At 37.9% G+C, this 22,551-nt stretch overlaps 1 protein-coding gene across 1 annotated transcript; it reads left to right on the top strand.

Annotated features, from left to right (window-relative positions):
- Positions 1-3,335: 3,335 nt before the first annotated feature.
- ppp1caa (protein phosphatase 1, catalytic subunit, alpha isozyme a) lies at positions 3,336-20,284 on the top strand. Its single transcript, XM_048204145.1, has 7 exons — positions 3,336-3,852; positions 10,695-10,826; positions 10,946-11,176; positions 11,304-11,408; positions 12,550-12,773; positions 13,878-14,012; positions 19,341-20,284. The coding sequence occupies exons 1-7, from the start codon at positions 3,798-3,800 to the stop codon at positions 19,452-19,454; spliced, it is 996 nt and encodes a 331-aa protein (XP_048060102.1). The 5' UTR covers positions 3,336-3,797; the 3' UTR covers positions 19,455-20,284.
- Positions 20,285-22,551: the final 2,267 nt, after the last annotated feature.

Below are 22,551 nucleotides of genomic sequence, written 5' to 3'. Positions count from 1 at the left end.
ATTGATAATAATCATACATGTTTATTGAGCAGCAGATCAGCATATTAGAATGATTTCTGAAGGATCATGTGACACTGAAGACTGGAGTAACGATGCTGAAAATTCAGCTTTGCATCACAGGAATAAATTACTTTGTCAAATATATTTAAATAGTACACAGTTATTTTAAATTGTAATAATATTTCACAATATTACTGTTTTTTACTGTATTTTTAATTAAATAAATGTAGCCTTGGTGAGCAGACGAAACTTCTTTTAAAAACATTAAAAATCTTAGTGGTTCCAAACTTTTGGACTGTACTGTATATATATAATATATATATATATATATATATATATATATATATATATATATATATATATATATATATATATATATATATATATATATATATATATATATATACCTGTTTTTAACTTCTACAATAATCTGTGATGTTTCGCCTTTAAAAAGATACCAAACTTAAAGGGTCCATAACACACACAGTTTCTGCCAATCTCATGTTAATCTTGAGTACCTATAGAGTAATATTGCATCCTTCATATCTCTGAAAAGTCTTTAGTTTTATTATATTTATAAAAGATACTGACTCTTTCTGGAAAAAGCCGAGCTCCTGGAGGCGTGTCTGCTGTCAGTGCCATGGGCAGAGCTAAAGAGTCATGAGTGCATGCAGCTTTTGCATAGAGATCGTCTGCAAGCTGTGACATCATTATAAATAAAAAGGGAACAAAACCTTTCATGTTGTTTACATTATATGCACTTGCGTGCTGATTGCCAACAAAACACAGACATCTAATGCAGCTTTACTCACCACCTGCGATCTGCAAATCCAGTGTTGAACTGGGACTTGTTTACAAAGCATTCATCACCAAAATTCTGGGAACAAACAAACATATGTGCACAACTCCGCTGCTGCCCCGGAAAAACTTCATCCACTGTTCCCTTAATACTGTGTTCTTTGGGAAGCTGAAAAATGTAATCTTTCCCACACAACCAAAAACACACTTCTTTGTTGACATTGTTGAAAAATCTCTCAGCTTCCGTTACCTGAACGAAGCACATTGATGCACGTGCTCTTGCTCTGGGTGATGTGTGTGTGCACGCTTATCAGGGAGAAGTGCCCATATAAGGAATTCCACCCTTTATAATGTGCAACTCTTTAACAGTGTAAATAAGTCAGAATGCTTGAAATAGCATTAGATTCAACCTAAGAAGAGTTTCATGGAATGGGTTTCCAAGGCTGAGCAGCTGCATCCAAGCCTTACATCACCAAGTGCAATGCAAAGCGTCGGATGCAGTGGTGTAAAGCATGCCGCCACTGGACTCTAGAGCAGTGGAGACGTGTTCTCTGGAGTGACGAATCACACTTCTCTGTCTGGGAATCCGATGGATGAGTCTGGGTTTGGCAGATGCCAGGAGAACGGTACTTGCCTGACTGCATTGTGTCAAGTGTAAAGTTTGGTGGAGGGGGGATTATGGTGTGGGGTTGTTTTTCAGGGGTTGGGCTTGGCCCCTTAGTTCCAGTGAAAGGAACTCTTAATGCTTCAGCATACCAAGACATTTTGGACAATTTCATGCTCCCAACTTTGTGGGAACAGTTTGGGGATGGCCCCTTCCTGTTCCAACATGACTGCGCACGAGTGCACAAAGCAAGGTCCATAAAGACATGGATGAGCGAGTTTGGTGTTGAGGAACTTGACTGACCTGCACAGAGTCCTGACCTCAACCCGATAGAACACCTTTGGGATGAGACTGTGAGCCAGGCCTTCTTGCCAACATCACTGCCTGACCTCACAAATGCTCTTATAGAACAATGGTCAAAAATTCCCATAAACACTCCTAAACCTTGTGGAAAGCCTTACCAGAAGAGTTGAGGCTGTTATAGCTGCAAAGGGTGGGCCAACTCCACATTAAACCCTACGGATTAAGAATGGGATGTCATTAAAGTTCATGTGCACATAAAGGCAGGCGTCCCAAAACTTTTGGCAATATAGTGTATGGGTCAAATTGAACCACAAACATCAAAATCACATAAAAATGTATGTATGCACATTTCGCTACACCTTGGCATGTTGAAACTTTGCATGCATGTTCATGACCCTAAATGGGAAAAAGTTACAAAATTTCAAGAATAACAACATAGGTTAAATAGTATTTCAGACAGCTTAAAAAAATGAATATAGCTAATTTTTTACCATCTGTGGCTGACAAAATATTTTTTCTGTATTGAAATAAGTGGGGAAAAAGCTCCTTTTTAGTTTCATAGTAAAAAAACAAAATAACAAAAAATAACCAAGTTGGTCTATAACCAAGAAATGTTATTATTTTGAGTCTGTGCATTAAAATACATGGGTCAGATTAACCCACAAACATAATATGAATTATATGTCAAAACACATCAGCGTGTTCAAATGTTGCATGCATGTTCATGACCCTAAATGAGAAAAAGTCACAAAATGTCAAGAAAAATCAAACATAGCCTAGGTAAACCTGTATTTCCGACAACTCAAAAATCAAAATGGGTTAAATTGACTCGCAACATAACACAAGGGTTAAATTAACCAACCCAATGTTCTTTCTCTCTCTCTGCAGGTCTGTAGATATAGTAAGGTGAAATATATATTAGTTAACCAGGCTATGACTGTTTCAGGAAAGATACCAATTTTGTGCAGCTCCATCCTTGCTGAAAAAAGCCAACCTAAGGTTTACTGGTCTTACGTGCTGGCCAGCTGAGAAGTGCATAAATCCTCACTAAATAACAATAAGCTGCAGACTCTTCTTTGTCAAACGAGACTGGTGTGAAATAGGCGCCCAAGCACTCACCATAACCTATAGGTTTGGTTCAACTTTAAAACATCATCAATCAAACAAAATCTAGACTGAAACTGACCAGACCTGATTTGTTTAATTTTACAGCAATCAGGTGTTTGTAAAGGTAAATAAACAACGCAACTTGCAAACGGGAAACTCTCTCAAGAAAAAAAAATATATGTGGTGTTTTTAACGTCTAATAGAGGGCGCTGGTGTGTCAGAAAATGATCCTGAGAAACATGAGCAAACCTGTCATTAAACACTTCATGATAATCACAGCGCGAGCGCCTCGATATAATAATGTGGCCCTGAGCTTTTATTTATCATGATGCATACAGTCCCTAAACCTAAAGTACATTATAAGTGCCAGCAATTTCACAGTACTTGAACATCCCCTCGCCCGCTCTCTCATTTTTTCACCTCATTGACGTCATTACTTTACAACTGCGGGGCGGAGCTGCGTGCGAACATCAGCCAATGAGCGACCACACCCTCAGTTCAAATGTGAGGTGTGAGCCAATCATGTCCACGCGTCTACAGGCGAAGGCGGGCCTTATCAGCCTCCGTTGATTTCGCTCTTCATCAACACGGTCTTTTTTTAAAGTTCCGTAGACGATGAGAGAAGGGGGATTGTGAGGATACGGAAAATAGGGACAGTTTGAATATTTTAAATGCTCACGGGACACAAAAAGAATCAAAAGAAGAGGTGAAGGGGTATATCTGGGCGTTTTTTGTACCATATTAACCATTTCCTGGTGTTTAAATACGGGTAGGCAATAGCTAGCGCCATCAGGCTAACGGCGTTAGCAGCTAGCGATCAACCAAACGACAAAGGAAATATAGCCAGTAAATTCACATTTCCAGAACGATATCTTTTATACGCTTTGCTAATTCGGATTGGGGCCTTATTTTTTGACCAATCACCAAGATAACAGAAAACGGCAGTCTCGACCTGTTTGAATAAACCCTACAAAAATCCACTAAAATGGCGGAGCCGGACAAATTAAACATTGACTCCATAATACAGCGTCTCCTGGAAGGTGAGAGGAACTTCACATATCACTTAGACATTAACTGTTGTTCTGAAAACAAATGTGTAAAGCCAACAAATACTTGTGCATATGTGTTTGTATTGCATGTGTGTCGTATTATTGTAATCATATTTTGTGCTCGGAAAAAGCCGGGGGAAGTGGAGCGAATTAGCAGGTACTAGCCAACCATCTTCACTAATTTACTAAAACTCTGCCTGCGATTTCATCGTCAAAGTCGCATATCTGATATTCTAAAGAAGAGATGTAGATGACAATTGTATGCTCTTTTTTTCATAATCTCGTAACTTTAAGATTATGAGTTGAAGTGAGCGGAAAATCTGCCAGTATTTCATTCAATGACTGCTGGTGTTTTAAAGTTATTTTCATTTCTGTCTGTGTCAGGTTCACACCTGCTGTTTGGTTACCTTGAATTTCAGCAGGGGAAGTCCTCCTGTGACTAATTAAAAGTGACAGCAATAGGATTACTTTAACTAATGAGGATGTAGTTAGTGGAAGTGCATTACAATGTGATCTTCACAATAGAGGCCTTCAGAACATGACATAAGTCGTGGAAAACTTGATTGCTATAATTTCTGCTGAGATTCTACATTTAAACTTTTATTACATGAAGAGAACATTTTTGTACTTAAACAAATGGTGAAAATGCAGTATTGTTTTTGTTTGTTTGTTTTTGTTTTGTTTTTTAATCCCTGCCAGAGTTTCATCCTTTTGGAAGCCCAATGTTGTTCAAGAGAAAATTGATATTTCTACAAAGTTTAAATATTTCAGAAAACACTTTGTTGTAATTAAAGGGTTAGTTCACCCAAAAATGAAAATGTCATTAATCACTCACCCTCATGTCGTTCCATACCCGTAAGACCTTTGTTAATCTTAACAAATTACACGACTTAAATTAAGACAACACAAATTAAGATGTTTTTGTTGAAATCCCATGGCTCCATGAGGCCTGCATAGGGAGCAATGACATTTCCTCTCACAAGATCGATAAATGTACTAAAAACATATTTAAATCGGTTCATGTGAGTACAGTGGTTCAATTTTAATATTATAAAGCAACGAGAATATTTTTGGTGCGCCAAAAAACCTCCGACTTATTTAGTGATGGCCGAAGGAAGCTTCGGAGCACAATGAATCAGCGTGTCGAATCTGCCGTTCGGAGCGCCAAAGTCACGTGATTTCAGCCGTTTGACACTTGATCTGAATCATGATTCGACATGCTGATTCATAACGCTTCGAAGCTTCATGAAGCAGTGTTTGAAATCGGCCATCACTATATGTCATGTTGTTGTTTTTTTGGCGCGCCAAAAATATTCTCATCACTTTATAATATTAATACTGAACCACTGTACTCACATGAACTGATTTAAATGTGTTTTTAGTACCTTTATGGATCTTAAGAGAGGAAATGTCATTGCTCCCTATGGAGGCCTGACGGAGCCATCAGATTTAAACAAACATATCTTAATTTGTGTTCCGAAGATGAACGAAGGTCTTACGGGTGTAAAATGACATAAAGGTGAGTACATAATGACATTATTTCCTTTTTTGGGTGAACTAACCCTTTAATGGTAGAGGTTTGAATCAAGTAAGGATGTAGCCCTCACACTTGGAACAGATTTTCGTCTCTTTAGTTACACCAGTAATGACTTTTGTACTTAATGCTTACTGATGTCTACTGAGGGTAAATATTGCAAGCCATAGCACAGATGGGCTTTATAAACCTAAGCAAGCAGTTTATTAAAAATCTGAATCACATCAAGCATGTGTTGCTGCATAATGGGAATGCTTCAGGCCTTTTTGTAAACTATGTACCATCTTTCCAGCCGGTTCCATAGTAAAGGAAGTTGAGTAAGGTGGTAAGCAGGCCCACACGGCACTTGAGCCCCCAGAACTCCACAGAGACCGCCTTAGTTTCTGTGGAATTTGTCATTCATAAAAATCATGCAAATCTCCTCCCCATGCGCATTAAATTATTAAATATTTTTGGCTTGATTGGTTATGCTTTCAGCTCTGTTTAGCAGTTTACTATTTTTTGAATCCATTCCACAAAATTACTGTATTTGCAGATTCTGTGTGGGCCTGGTCATGAGTAGTTGTGAAGTTTAGACATGGTAATTACTGATGCTGCTGGGTCATTTGAGAAATCTAATACCATTTTATGTAAAGAAAATAGAAAATACACACACACACACACACACACACACACACACACACACACACACACACACACACACACAGTCATTAAAAAAACAAAACAGATTTCCACATACGTCGTACCTTTTACCTATTGGCTTTGAGTCCTCTTGGCAGCACAGCTGTGTAAACCTGTTTTTTTTTTTTTCTTTTTCTTTTTCTTTCTGCAAATCGCAGTGTAAAAAAAAAATAAACAAGCCAGATAATGGTTACATATAAATCTCCTTATGTAATCATGCTGTCCTTTTTTCCCCTCAAAGCTTGATGCCTTCATCCAAAGTCCTGATTCTCCTGAGGATGATATTTTTGATGGCTGCTCTTCAGATTACACAGATATCGCTATAATATAGAAAATATTGTATGTTTTACGTATAGATAATATATATTTTTATTTATTGTGACTATAATGATCATATCTACTCTGCTATTATACAAAATGTAGGGAGTATTTAGTGAGTAGAGAGCTATTTGTTTACCTGTTCTCTCGACCCGAGTTGTTGCTGTCAGTGATTTTTAGGGTAGAGGAGAAAAAAAGGCCCATTGCTGTGACATGCAGATATTGTCAGACTCTGTATGCAGGCAGGTTGCACTCAAAACACAAGTGTAATAGAACGCATCAGAATCTGAGTGCCCTATTTACCAAAGTTTTCTTGTGTACTTGGGTTACTGTGCTTGTAGGTTGGAAATAATTACAAGATGTTACATAACTTAATCCTCCCTTTTTAATGAACACAGCGTTGCCTCTTTTGACAGGCAGGCACTTTTTTTTTTTTATTATTATTATCCGGATCCCAAGACTTGTTTGTTGGAATGTTCGGAGATTCCAGCTTTTAAGTCTAGATCCTTTCGGATCATGCTGTTCTGTACTGCAGAGCTGTTGTGCCTGAAGCCTCATGGCCAACCAACGGAAAATCAATTGTACTGATTACAGGTGACATGAAGGAAACTTGTGCACATAGGCCGTTGCCTTTGGTTGTTTTATGCTGGTTGCTGTGTTTTCCCAGCATCTGCTAACATTTGTCATTCTGTTGAGGTGTCACATAAATAAGTTGTTGTTTTCTTCTCCTCAGATTGTCCCTCTATCTCATTGCCTTCATTGGATTAAGTGTAGAGGGTATCACCTCTGAGAACCTGAAGCTTTCGAGGGAAAACACATGGATGTCCGTGTGATGCCCGTCTACGTGCCAAACCGATTAGGCGCTGGACTGTTAGCATGACTATTTCCCCATCACATGAGGCCGCTAGATGCAAACTTGTAGTTAAATTTCATTGATTACCTTTGTTGTTCTCTGTGATATTAAGTTAGAACTTGGCACACCTACTAGCTACAGTTCGAATGGTTTGATTATCAACCAAGTACACCCCCCATTTTGGTGGGCGGTTGACCTCTTCTCTGCACCGTTGTTTATTTATACTTATTTATGGAATTTAGCACACCTAACTTGGAACACCTACTGGTTATCGTTTGAGTGGTTTGTTTGCTTGTTTGTCATATAGATCCACCCCCAACCTTGTGTTGAGTCTAAGCTCTGTGATGCTTATTGGCCCCGTGACTAACTTTAGAGCAAGTGCTGTTAGGGCATTAACCGGCCTTAATCTGGGTTTAAAGTGACGAGCGGCAGGATCCTATTTATACCCACTTTTCACTGGCTGAGCTGACAGGCCTCCGGTCACCGTCCAGGCCCTCAGATCACTCATGTGCTGAAGCCCTTTTTAGCGACCCCACCTAACTGTTATGGTACACCATTTGGTGAGCATCATCTGATTTGTTTGCTCAAAAGTCCTATTAAAATGAAACCAGGGTACTTAACATCAGTTATCAGTAACAAAAAAAGCGAAGTGCTTGTTCTATAATATGGAAGTCAAATTCAGAGTATTGTTTTTCCTTTGTTGTGCATGGGACAAAGTGAAATGTAGCTTCCCAGGTAACTTTGACACAAACTCACACTGTTCATGACAGAGCAGTAGCAACCATATGCATTATCATTATGCTCAAACAATTAACCCGAGGGAAGATGAATATAGATCTTATTCAAATAAGCTGTGCACACAATGTCAAACACACCGGTTAGTTCAGCACCAAGTCAATATTTAAATAAAGGAAATGTAACAATACTTTTTCATTTCATATATAATACATCTACATAATTTATACAATCTTTCTGCAGTATTAGAAGCATCATATGCAGACTGCATTCAGTGCCTGTGTGCTGTAGCATGCATGTTTGCATTCATGCTCTGTAAATAAACCTCGTGGTAAAAAACAAACAAACTACAATACCATTTAAAAAGTACTGTCTGTACAATTTTTATAAATGGTTTTTAAAGTCTGTTATGCTCACTAAGGCTACATGTATTTGTTCAAAAATAGTTAAAATATTGTGAACATATTAATACAATTTATATTATGTAAATGTATTTTAAAATGGTAATATTTCTGTGATGTCAAAGCTATATTTTCAGGATCATTACTCCAGTCTTCAGTGTCACATGATCCTTCAGAAATCATTCTAATATGATGATTTGCTGCTCCAGAGCAGTTCTCATTATGTATTAATGTTGTGCTGCTTAATATTTTGAGGAAACTGATAGATTTTTCAAGATTCTTAGATGAATGGGAAGTTCAAAAGAATGGTGCTTATTTGAAATGGAAGTCTTTTATAATATAAATGTCTTTCCTGTAGCTTTTGGTTGATTTTAATATGTTCTTGATTCCTTTAAAAAAAAAACCCTTTTGAATAGTAGAGTACATGCTTGAATGTACAAACACACTTCTTGGTTAAATAGTAACTTATTATAGTGATGTAATTTAAGTTGTCAGTTACATTTAATTTTTTATATACAGTATCCGTATGTTAAAAATGTTGTAGTTGCTGCGGTATGAAAATTGATACTGAGAATTGTGGCACTGCATGGCATGCAGAAATTTTTCTCTTTGCACTGTGAAGGATTGTGCTGTAGGTGTCTTTTAAACAGCTGTACGAATATGTATTCAGTGTGGATGAACATTCAGTCAGCCAGCCAGCTGTTTCTCTCTGTGGACGGAGACTTCTTCTTTACTGCTGCTTTAGATTGATAGAGATGGGTGGATGCGAAGAAGCATTTTGTCATGCACTGTAAAATTTTGTTTTGGCGGTAACATTGTTCAGCATTGTGATGTCATGATATTTTTTTTTTTTCCTGTACTGACTATTTGTGTCCTTGGTTCATTTGTGTAAAACCGCATGTTTAAACACTTATTTAGAGGTGTAGGCTGGTTGGATCGATTTTGTGACTGCATAAATAAGCCATCGTCCAAATCCTTGCATAACTGCCCGATTATGTGAGTCACCAGGATACGCTCGGTATACGCTACAATATTTCTTGCCTGAAGCAAGCCATGTGAAATGTATATTTAAAACCCAGCAACTGCTTGACTACAACTGCAGGGCTGCCTTTGGGTCTCTGATCTTCCTGTTCTGAACATCCCAAGCACTGATAGATCTCTTCTGATGTATGGCCATTGTGACCTAGAAGATGTCCTCTTCAGCCCTGTCCAAAGAGGCGGCTATTTCTCCTTTTGCAGATGCTTCATATGCACTCTCTTTCATCTGCTGCTGCCAGCTAAACTCCCTGAACAGCGTGTCGTGCAGCCAGTCTAAAAGGGCATGTTTGAATAATACCGCAGGTCTGTGTTGTGTGAGATGACAGTCTGTTTAGACCCCGCAAGCCTTCTGTCACAGCACGGCAGCAAATCACTTTGGGGCTTCTTTTTTTTTTTTTTTTTTTTTTTTTTTTTTGGGGTGAAGGTGGAGGAACTGTGAGGATGAGTACAGGATCTGTTGACCCATGTCTGGTTGTTTGTCATGAATATTTAAATCTGTCTGAAGTAGGGCTGGTCTGAATACCATTTTCATTTTTTTTTTTTTTTTTTTTTGAGCTTTGAAGCTTCAGAAGGAGGGGGCTTAACATATTCTTCTCTCTAATAAAGCCAGTGTAACGAGTAGAAATATGGTGTGGCCCCTTTAAGAACTGCACGCTCCCGGTTGAACTGTCAATCTGCATTGTATGCGTGACTCGCGCACTGCATGTATGCGGGTTATATCTGTTTTTCTGTTGCTCATTTAAAGTTATTTCCTTTTTTGTTAAGTAACGTTGTGGATGGCATAACAACAAACAAACAAAAAAACAACGAATATACAAATCCCAAAACTGAAAATCGAATACAACTCACTGAACGAATATTTGGGTCCAGCCCTAGTCTGAAGTTAAATTGCACATGGTCTTCAACGCTGGCCAGCTGTGCCTCAGAAGAAATATATTTACCATGTATTGTTTTTGTTAAAAGCCATATGTGTGGTTGTGCTGGTGTGTGTTTGACAAACCCTAAGGGAATGCTTTAACAAACCTGCTAAATTCTGTAAATGCCTGTGCCGGGTCTTGTGCGGTTGGGATGCCTGCCTCAGAGACTCATGATATGGTGTTTAAGTGCACTGACGTCTATGCGTGTCAAGTTTTTCATCCTCCAGTTCTTTTATTTTCTGATAACTAGGTCTAATCTGGCACATTTTGCTTTTTGTTTGTTTTGGCTTATTTCCAACTATTCTCAGTTGGTCTCTTGTGTGTGGTTTTTTTTTTTTTTTTTTTTTTTTCTCCAGTTAAAGGCTCCAGGCCAGGAAAGAACGTACAGCTGACAGAGAGCGAAATCCGTGGTCTCTGTCTCAAATCTCGGGAAATTTTCCTCAGCCAGCCCATCCTGCTGGAGCTGGAAGCACCTCTCAAGATCTGTGGTATGTGTCTCGTATAATTCCCACAATCATGGAAGACCTTAAAAGGACTTTAGATCTTAATTAGTAGAAATTATTATACTGACCCTACATTTTATTTATTTGTTTTGTTGCCTGTGCAGGTGATGTTCATGGTCAGTACTATGACCTCCTTCGTCTCTTTGAGTATGGGGGCTTTCCTCCTGAGAGCAACTACTTGTTCCTGGGGGACTACGTGGATAGAGGGAAACAGTCTCTAGAGACCATCTGCCTCCTGTTGGCCTACAAAGTCAAATATCCTGAAAACTTCTTCCTTCTGCGTGGCAACCACGAGTGCGCCTCTATCAACCGTATATATGGCTTCTATGATGAGTGTAGGTATCAGTATAAATTCTGAATTTGATCTTTTACAACTACATTAACATTTATAACAACTTTTGCATATACACAGTTTATGGTTTTGAATGCTCAAAAGCTATTTTTTTCCCCCTGTCCTGTCAGGTAAGCGACGGTATAACATTAAGCTGTGGAAGACCTTCACAGACTGTTTCAATTGTTTACCTGTGGCTGCCATTGTAGACGAGAAGATCTTCTGTTGCCATGGAGGTGAGTGCAGGCAGAGGTCTTCTGTCCCCATGGCAATTTTAATGTTCTGTCATAACTCGTGTGTTGACTTTGCAATTTCCCTGGAGAAGTTAAAATATGGCTGTTTATAGCCATATCACTGGGAGACCATAAAGTTTGGTTTATTTGACTGGTATGAATCTCGGGGACACACCAGGGGACTAACTAGAGTCCTCAAAAAAAGAGAACTTAGTGTACACATCATGCAGTGTGGTTTGCAAATGACGTGAGTAATCTGATGTGGGAGTAATCTTCCCTGGAAATGAACCATAATTGATTTAGTTTAATTATTTATTTTGGTGACAGTCATCTTATCCTCAAAATAATTGCTGTGCTTAGCAATGAAATGCAATAACTGAACTGTTGTAAACAAAGACCCAGTTGTAGTGCTCATATAAACGTTTTGTTTGTGCTTACGAGCTTAAACTTAAAGGGTTCGCTAGACTATTGATTGATGTCATGAATGCATATGTGGGAGAAATTGCACAAACCAGCATTTCCTGCATCACCACCACAGAAAAAAATATCATTTTGTAAGCGTGCAGTCTGAATTGAGTTCTGTTGAGTTGTCGTCACTGACTGCGCTCAAAACAATACAGGAAATGCAGCTTGACTAGTGTAGTTTGATTCATAAAGTTGGTTCTTTAAATGAATCTCATAAAGACTTAGTTATTGGTTATCTGATTCCTTCAGTGAGTGAACTCACTAAATCCTAAATTAATCCTGAATCGTGGTTACTAAATTAACATTCGACTCTTATTGAATCGCAAACCTTTACATTTAGTCATGTCTTGTATTGAAAGCAAGAAATTAATAGCATTTTATATATCTATTCTATAAAAGTTATATTTTATTTTTCATTATAATTAAGTTGTTGCCTTATTTAAATTTGGCTCACCAGTCTGTATTGAAGGATTCTGTCATTATTACACAATTTCTTAATCTTGCTTGTAAAGAACTTTTGTTTAAAAATTTTTTTTTTTGTCATTTCTTGTGCTTGTTTTGCAGCCCACGGTGTCTGGATGCTGCCTTTTTTTTTTTTCTTTTTTCTTTTTTTTAAAGAAAAAAGAAAAGGTTGCTCCCTAAAAATGCACTGTGAAACATAATGAATTTTCTGCTCCAGGCCTCTCTCCAGACCTGCAGTCAATGGAGCAGGTGCGGCGCGTCATGCGGCCCACGGATGTGCCTGACCAGGGGCTGCTTTGTGACCTGCTTTGGGCTGACCCAGACAAAGATGTGCTGGGTTGGGGAGAGAATGACCGTGGTGTGTCCTTCACCTTTGGTGCAGACGTGGTGGCCAAATTCCTTCACAAACATGACATGGACCTAATATGCAGGGCACATCAGGTTAGTATATGCTATGCTGTGGTAGGAATGCTTTAAAGGTGCAATATGTAGAATTTTCTGTCCACTAGAGGTCGCTAGAGGCCTGTTCAAAACAAAGGTGTAGCTTGATGATGGCAAGTTTGAGCGCGGAATCTTGGGACATGTGGTCTTCACCTCACAGCCGGTTGAAACGAATCGGGATAGTACTCGGGAAGAAATCATGTTCATGGATGCGATTACTAACGTTACTGTAGTATGAAGCAGAGCAGGACCGAGTGTTGTGGGAGCTGAACGAGGCCCCTGGAGCGATTGTTAACAAGAGACAAATGCAACGCCATAAGCAGCGGAAATTTTATTATGCCACAGTCGCCGGCGTCGCTTCTGCTTTTCTTGTGTTACCCGAGTATGAGGTAACGCATCACTGTTTATCATATTAGATACGTTTGAGTGTTGAAAATGTTATAGTGTTACTCTGTGTGTTCGCTCTGTGGCTGTTATGAGACACTTGTTGCACACTGCAGTAAGATAGATCGATTTTAGAATATATTAAATGCTGGATGGCTTGTGTTGGAAAAATGGCATGCAATTCATTTTAAAACATTGTATGATTCTGTATTACTGTTACTAAAAATAAAGCTGCATCTGATTATGCTATGTTAGCTACTTGACAAAATAGTGTTTTTCTCTGAAGCATGGTAATCAAGAAAATTTGATTTTAGCAATAAGACTAAACGTGTTGAGCTATATAACAATTAGTTTTCTGTCTATAAATATATCAAAACAGTTGTTCCTTTGTCTATTAAAACATGTAATACATTAAAGCGTCTTTGGTGTGTCCATGGTTTCTGTAAATTTAAGCCAGAAACCAAGGGTAACACTGGTATGATGCAATTTACAGGCAGCGACTCGCACGTCCCGGAGCCTTGGTTAAAATTGCAATTTTCTCACGATTTACAAATAGTTGGAAACATTTGGGATATTGTAAGTAATCAAGTGAACAAAATATATAACACTGGCCTAGTGGTTTTTGGATACTTTACTGCAAAATTCTTACATATTGCACCTTTAACAAAGCATTGCAACATTAATAGACTCCACAAAATGTGACGTTATCTTTTTGTGCAGGTGGTGGAGGACGGTTATGAGTTTTTCGCAAAGAGACAGTTAGTCACCCTGTTCTCCGCTCCGAACTACTGTGGCGAGTTTGATAACGCCGGGGCCATGATGAGTGTGGATGAGACACTCATGTGTTCCTTCCAGGTAAGAGATGAGCTGTTATTTTCCTCCCTTTCTTTTGCCTATTCCTGATTACAAGGCTTTCAAGTTCCTCTGCCAATACATAAAGTATACTTTGATGATGTAGCAAACTCCCTCTGTAGATTTGCATTAGATCATGCATTTACAATGATTCTGTTGTTCTGTTCCAAAACCTAGTGCGCTGCCTACAGATGCTTTTTAAGACATCATGTGCACACTCTCAGCACAAAGCCAAAAAAGCTAGGCAACTTAATTATGCTACAATCTAAGATAGCTCATTCTAAATGTGCAGTCACATTATCAAAATGTTGGGGAAACAATAGCTTGTCTATTGTCAGTATTGTAGTGGTGTTTTTTTTTTTTTTTTTTTTTTTTTTTTATCAATTTAATTGATTTATTTTTATAATTTTGAAAAATGGGCTTTAAATATCTTTTTAGTTTTTCAAAATTTAAAAAAAAAAAAATAGTTTTTACTAAAATATTTGAAGAAGCTGGCATAGTGTTAAAGGGGTGGTTGTCGTTTTTTTTTTTTTTTTTTTTAATGCTGTATTTTTCATATGTTGCTTTATTCTATTCCACTCTCATTTGAACGGCTCGTTTGACTTCCTGGTTCTATGAAGCCACTCCCTCCAAAATACGCAATGTGCTCAGATTGGTTAGCAGGTTGGTAGCTGGCCCAGTGTATTGTGATTCGCTGAAGCGTCTGGAAACGCCACGCCCCTTACCATTCGTTATTACAACCGCTTCAGTGGAAATGTAAATAATGGCGTCTATATTGCTATATCAAATTGAGCCCGAATCAGACCCAGATGAAGAGAGTCAAGCAGAACCTCTGCAATTGCGGGTTTTAAAGGATGTTTATGAATGGTATTTCATTTTTTTTTATTTGTGTCAAAGTGTTTAGATGCTGTCACTGCTGTTTTATCTTTCAATATACGGTTTTATCCTGATTAAAGTTTTACTGTAGGCGAATACATGACTGAGTAGTAGCATTTTTGTAAAGGTAGCGTTTAATTTATAGCATGAACAACTGTTTGTCTATGAACATAAGTCTGTTGGCGTTTGTTGAAGTATGCAATAGAATTTATCTAACCGTCTAGCGAAGCAAAAACACTTTGGTCTTTGTTTACACCCTTGATGCAACCAAAAAATGGCAACATAATACATTTAAAAGACATGTACAAACAATAAAACATACTTGCAGTTTGGGGCACATAAACAGCAGCTTCTGCTTTTAAAGTGGAACTCAGTAAGATTTGCGAAGCTCCCCCTACAGGTTCCTTCAGTGAATCACACTGTCGTAAATACTCCAAGCGCAGCTCTGGACTACAACGACTACAATACTCACCAGCGCAGTAGTTTTGCAAATACAGTACAAGAAATCTCGACGGAGGTGGGTAATTTTAGAAATTGTCTTATAAAGTCATAATATATACATTGTTTTTGAATAGCCGTAAAACATTTTGTCACTCTCGCATGAACGTGAACATGAGGTGAGATTGTTTCGGGTCGGCGCTGCTCAACTTGCAAGTGCTGTTTTTTGGCGTAGACGTGCCAGAGGGGGTTAGTGCTCGCCTCAAACACACCACTACAAGTCAATTAACCATCGTAAGGACTTAGAAAACTATTTATGAAGGTAAAAAAAGTTACTTAGTTCTGCTTTAAAGTGGCAACTGCTTCATCTTTCAGTAATAGCCTTGGTTTAAATCCAGCATTGAACTCGTGTAGATTCTGGGAGCAGTCTTCAGCGCCGCATCCAGTGTAGACAATATCACTGATTATAATGGGTTATATTATCTTTTGATGCGTCGCTTGTGTCCGGTGTACACAACTCTTCCGCTTCCATTATGCCGCGCCGCATGGCCTCGCCAACTTTGTTGTGTGTTCCCGGGGGCATGTTTTGCAGGGTTTATGATGTCACCAACACGGGAAGAAGCTCGCTGTAGTCCAAACCGGTCATTTTTGTAGGCATTAAACTGCCATAACTTTAAAAGACAATATCTCTGTTTGCATTGAACTTTCAGTGCTGTAACTTAGCAGATACTGTTTATGTTCATGCAGCAACATTACACACTAACTAAAGTTAAAAAAGTGAAATCGCACTGAACCACCCCTTTAAATCAGTTGTGGAAATAATAGCTTATTGCTAATATCAGTCCTCAGTCAAATCAATTGTTAGTCGAGTCTCACGCAGTGGTGCTACCTGCGTAGAGTGTTTTGAATTGGTCAGTTGTGAGGTTCCATGGCGGTTAGAATGGTCGCTATGTAGTAGGGGTGTAACTGTACATGTATTTGTCCCAAACTGTACAGTACAGATGTCACTGTTCGGTTCATGCAGTTAAATGACGAATGCAGTCAGTCACAGGCGATCCATACTCCAATCCAGAAGGGGGTGCGCATGGTAAGGCAACACTGTTGGCTAACCCGCACAACAGGAAAAGGAGCAGAAGAAGAACAGCACATGTACAAATGACTGCTTGAAAACAATTCGTCGAATGTCTTTCTGTGCTCGCAGACAAAGAATACTTTGAAAGGCTCGCGCTCTCTGCTGTGCATGAAATGGAGTGGAATGTGGAAAATTAAGTAGGGTTGGGCTTTGAGCTCTGAATGTTTAAAGGTGCAATATGTAATATTTTTGCAGTAAAATATCCAAAAACCACTAGGCCAGTGTTGTTATAAATTTTTTTTTTCACTTGAGTACTTACAATATCCCAAATGTTTCCAACTATTTGTAAATCGTGAGAAAATTGCAATTTTAACCAAGGCTCCAGGACGTGTGAGGAGTCGCCTGTCAATTGCGTCATACCCGCGTTACCCTCGGTTTCCGGTTTTATTTTGTAGAAACCATGGAAACACCAAAGACGCTTTAATATTTACACGTTTTAATAGACAAGGGAACAACTGTTTTGATATATTTATAGACAGAAAACTAATTGTTTATATAGCTCAACATGTTTAGTCTTATTGATAAAATCTAATTTTCTTTTCTTTTCTTTTTTTTTTTTTTTTTTTTTTTTGTGAGTACCATGATTTTATCATGCCTCAGAGAAACACACTATTTTGTGAAATAGCTAACATAGCAGAATCAGATGCAGCTTTATTTTTAGTAACAGTAATACAGCATTTTCTCCATCATACAATATGTTTTAATTGCATGCCATTTATCAACACAAGCCATCCAGCATTTAATATGATATTCTAAAATCGAACTACAGTGGCAAGAAAAAGTATGTGAGCCCCTTTCAGAATCTGTGAAAATGTGAATAATTTTAATAAAATAAGAGGGATCATACAAAATGCATGTTATTTTTTTTTAGTACTGTCCTGGGTAAGATATTTTACATAAGATGTTTAAATTTAGTTCACAAGACAAAACAATAGCTGAATGTATTAAAATAACCTGCTTCAAAAGTTTGGGAACTATTGGTTGTTAATACTGTGTGTGGTTACCTGGATGATCTATGACTGTTTGTTTGTTTTGTGATGGTGTTCATGAGTCTCTTGTTTGTCCTGAGCCGTGACTGAGCTCTGTTCTTCAGAAAAATCCTCCAGTTCCCAAAAATTAATCAGTTTTTCAGCATTGTTTGCATATTTGAACCCTTTCCAGTAGTGACTGAATGATTTTTAGATCCGTCTTTTCACACTGAGGACAATTGAGGGACTCAAACACAACTATTAAAAAAGGTTCAAACATTCACTGATGCTCCAGAAGGAAACACGATGCATTAAGAGCCGGGGGGTGAAAACTTTTGAACAGGATGAGGATGTCACAATTTTTCTTATTTTGTTTAAATATCATTGTTTTTCATTTAGTACTGTTCTTAGGAAGCAACAGAAGATACTTGCATATTTCCTGGAAGAAAAATTAAGTACAATTTACCTTGATATTTGAATTCAAAAGTTTTCACCCCCCGGCTCTTAATGCATCATGTTTCCTTCTGGAGCATCAGTGAATGTTTGAACCTTCTTTAATAGTTGTGTTCGAGTCCCTCAGTTGTCCTCAGTGTGAAAAGATGAATCTGAAAATCATACAGTCACTGCTGGAAAGGGTTCAAATATGCAAAAAATGCTTAAACTGAAGAATCTGCAGGAGCTGGAGGATTTTTCTGAAGAACTGAGCTCAGTTTAACTGCTCAGGACAAACAAGAGACTCATGAACCACCATCACAAAACAAACAAACAGTCGTAGATCATCCAGATAATCGCACACAGTATTGAGAATCAGTGGTTCACATACTTATGAATGGGGCTATTTTAATAAATTCAGCTATTGTTTTGTCTTGTGAACTAAATGTAAACATCTTTAGTGTAAAATATCTTACTCAGGACAGTACTAAATCAAAAATAACATGCATTTTGTATGGTATCTCTTATATTATTAAAATTATTCACATTTTCACAGATTTTGCAAGTGGTTCACATACTTTTTCTTGCCACTGTATCTTACTGTACTGTGCAACAGTGTCTCACAGCAGCCACCGAGCGAACGCACAGAGTAACATTATAATGCCATTTTCAACACGCTCAAATGTATCTAATTTAATAAACAGAACTGCATTACCTCATACTCATGACCGGAGAAGCGGAAGAGATGATTTTTCAGTTTTGTAGCTAATTGATACCTTTTTTTTTTTTTTTTTTTTTTTTTTTTTTTTAAATCAGCCCTGCAAAAAAATTATTTCTGCAAGTATGCATTCTGTTTACTGCTTAGTGCTTAGTACACTAAAGGATGATGTACTGTATAAACTAGGGGACTAAATGCCACTAGGTGGAACAAACTGTAATTTGCACTACTGTACTTTTTATTTTTTTTTATTTTTTAATAAATAAAAAGAAACCTAGCGTTGTGGATTTGTTGCTTTTTCAGGTAACGCTTTAGTTTAACCCTAACCTTCACTATTAACTATTTGCTTATTAGCATGCATATTACTAAGATATTAGTATTTATAAAGCACATATTAGTGCCTTATTCTGTATGACCTTAATCCTACCCAATACATAAACTTAACCTTAATAAGCAGTAATTGGAGGTTTTAGGCAGAAGTTAGTTAGTTAGTTAGTTAGTTAATAGTGAGAATTGAACTCTAAAACTGAAGTGTGACCATTTTTCCTTATTTTTACCAAACCGTGACCCCAAAACCAAGGCACTGTACGAACCGGACCGTGACTTATGTGTACCGTTACACCCCTACTATGTAGGTAGCTCACTAGGTATTGGAACAGAGCTTATATGTACTGAAGAGCTCTCTCTGTGGGAGGACGTGTCTATATTTGGAAGTCTGTTAGCTGTCGTACACCGTTGCTTACGCTCGTCCTCTGTCTTTTTTTCAGATCCTTAAGCCAGCTGATAAGAAGCTGTACTACGGTGGAGGAGGTGGAATGGGGTCAGGACGTCCAGTCACCCCGCCACGAAATTCAGCCAAGGGTGGAAAAGCCAAGAAATAACACCCGCTGGATGACCCCTCCACCCCCAACGTCGTCTCTCCTGAAAATTCCCTGTTCTCACCCTACTCTTTCTCTACCTCCCTACTTTCTTTCCGTCTCCAAACGGCTATAAAGCAAAACAGTACCCAGGGTTGAAGTCCTTTTTTCTCTCTCTCTCTCTCCTTCTTTCTTTTTTTTTTAATCTTTTTTTTTTTTTCATGTAACTTTACAAATGTGTGTTTATATATGAAACTGCGTGTGTGAGCATCGGTTACGTTTGTTAGGCTCTTTGTGTTTGTCTTTCCACCCATCCTTCCCTTCCCCTCCACCACTCATTGCCCCCATCTCTCCACCTGTCTCTGTCAGGGAGCCTCCGACGAAGTCTCTGTTTGAACGCCCAGCCAGGCTCTGGGATAGATTGAGACGGACAGAGGGGTCAAAGGGGGCGGGTCGAGAGGTGCGGGTGAAGTCCCCCCTCACTGTTTATGTCCTGACACCCTCCTGCATTGTTTTAAACACAGAACTTGCACATCCTGCATTAGTTAGAGAGCCAGTCTGAGTGAAATGTGATAAATGTACACACAAACACACACACACACACACACACACACACACACACACACGCAGGGAGAATGGATGTGCAGAGAAAGCGCGAGGTAGAGAGAGACTGTCACAGGTGCATAATTTCCATTTAGAGATCCAGTGATTTAAAACAATCAATCATGTTGGAACTTTTTACTTTTTTTGTAGATGGATCACAACAAAAGCTTTGAAATTCTTTGCTTACTATGTGTGTTTTTTTTAGTGTCTTTTTTGAAAGACAATTATCAATAAAGAGAACTTTATTTAAACATCCTGTACTATTTATCTTACTGTGTCCCGTTCTCCCAAGTTACGACTCTCTTCCTCAGGTGTAAGTTTACTGTTGCGAATCTGTCCTGTTCTCTCTTTTTCTTTCATTTTATTTATGTATTTGTTTATTTTATTTTTATTTTTTTTTTAACTAAAGTGGATTGAATGTAGTCTTTTAGGGTTGACCAAAGTTGACATTTGCTGAGAAGGACCGAGATTGTGCACCTAATCATTTTCTGTTTGTCTCCAACTTGCTTGGTGCTGCTTTCTCTCTGTCTGCTTCCTCTCAACAGTAAACTCAGTCTCTTCCCCTTTGCCTTCCAATTATGCTTTTCTCCTCTGACATTTTTAATAACGAAAATATTACTCTTATCTGTCCTAATGGTCTGTCCTTCTCTTTTCACTTTTTGCTCATGGTTAGCATTATCTGGGTTTTAAAGCACTGGGTGTCTCACTCAGCTCCTGGATCTTGCTTTGCCAGCTCAACTTGTCCTTTTCCTCTAGAGATCTGTTGTCCTTTTCATTCCCCTCCCTCCATTTCAAACTGTGTGTTTTGAGTTGCCAGACAGGATTTAAAGTTTGATCCATTTAAATCTCAGAGGAGTTGCTACTGTAATTAGGATTTAAGAATTTTGTTTGCCTCAAACTCATCTCACTAGTTCCAGCAGATGGCGCATTTCACAAGACACTAGTTCTTCAATGTGTTCATAGGGGATAAGAATATTGCAAAGCAATACACTAGTGTCCTCTGCTGGCTCAAAGACACTTACGCTAGTTTCTTTTTTCTCTCTCCCTGTAGTGGCCTGCTTTATATGTTCTGAGATGAATCGTTTTGTAATTTAAAGCAGGGTAGCAACCTCTAAAATTGCTTAAATCAAGCAGGTCATCTTTGGTTAAGCATGTAGATTAAAAGTTGATTATAAACTAGGGGTGTCCAAACTAAGGGTGTTTAATTGGGGTTAGAGCTAAACTTTGCAGAACTGCACACCCCTGATGTAACCTATATGATGGCCTAGTTTTTTAAAAAATAAAAAAAATAAAAAAATAATGATCTATGGTTAACTATGCTTTAGATGCTCAAAGAAATCCCATAATTGAGTTCTTCAGGTCAAAGTGTTTCTTTCATTGCTGATGTAACATTTTTAGCCACTATAGGAGACTAGCCCTGAAAAATTAGAGTAATGAGTAATAGACGGATGTAGTGACCGCACTCCTACACACACTAATTGCTTTCTTGCATCACAGAACTGGCTGTCATATACAAAACACAAAGTGGCAACGTAACAGAAATCTGTGCCATTCCTCATCTAGCATCTTATGGTCAGATTCAAATCAAATATCATAACCATAATATAATCACAATATTGCTCTTTTCTGATAGATCTTGTATATGTTTGGGGGGGATTTTGAATGGAGTATGTGTGCCGTCAAAAAAACAAAAAAGCAAAAAAAGTTAATGTATTTCCTTTGGTTGATGGCCTTTCTATTATCTCTGATCTCCTCAGCAAGGCTGGTAGATTGTGCACATTTTGCTTTGCAGCAACACTGAGATTAAGACTTTATTAGTAGTAGAGTTATTGTTGTTTATTAATATATAATTGTACTTTTATTTGTTTTACTTAACAGAGAGCAGGATATTTAGATGATGTATTTTTTTTCTTTCTCTTATAAAGCAATCAGGGATGTTTTTCCTCAATGCACTGTAGTACATTATTTCAACTGTACCATAAGTAGAAATAAGCCAATTAGAGGTTTCAAGAAAAAACAAAAAATGGTCTCACGATTTTGCTTTTTCAATGCAATTTGATTTCCAACCACAAATCCTGTTTCTCAGCTACTGGAAACAAAAATAAAACAAAAAAGTGTATTTGTACTGGCTGCTTTGATATTCCTTCTATATTTTTAATAATTGGGCATTTTAATGTGAAAGATTTTCCACTTCTAAGTAGGGTGTCTTTCAGTAAACTAGACTAATTGAAAAGATGACAAATGACTTTTTTTTTTTTTTTAATTGATCCAGCTTAAAGTTTTTGGTAACACTTTACAATAAGGTTCATTTGTTAACATTAGTTAATGTAACATGAACTAACCATGAGCAATACATTTACTGTATTTGTTCATCTTTGTTAACGTTAGTTAATAAAAATACAGCTGTTCATAGTTTGTTCATGTTACTTCACAGTGAATTAAATGTTTAACAAATACATACAATATAAACATAAAATGTTAACGGATACTAATCTTGGTTTTAATAATGTGCTAGTAA

Source organism: Megalobrama amblycephala, linkage group LG1 (genome assembly GCF_018812025.1).
Source record: "Megalobrama amblycephala isolate DHTTF-2021 linkage group LG1, ASM1881202v1, whole genome shotgun sequence".
In the NCBI taxonomy this organism is placed as follows: Eukaryota; Metazoa; Chordata; class Actinopteri; order Cypriniformes; family Xenocyprididae; genus Megalobrama; species Megalobrama amblycephala.
Note: the sequence above shows the minus strand (reverse complement) of the source record. Positions and strands in the feature narration are given on the sequence as shown.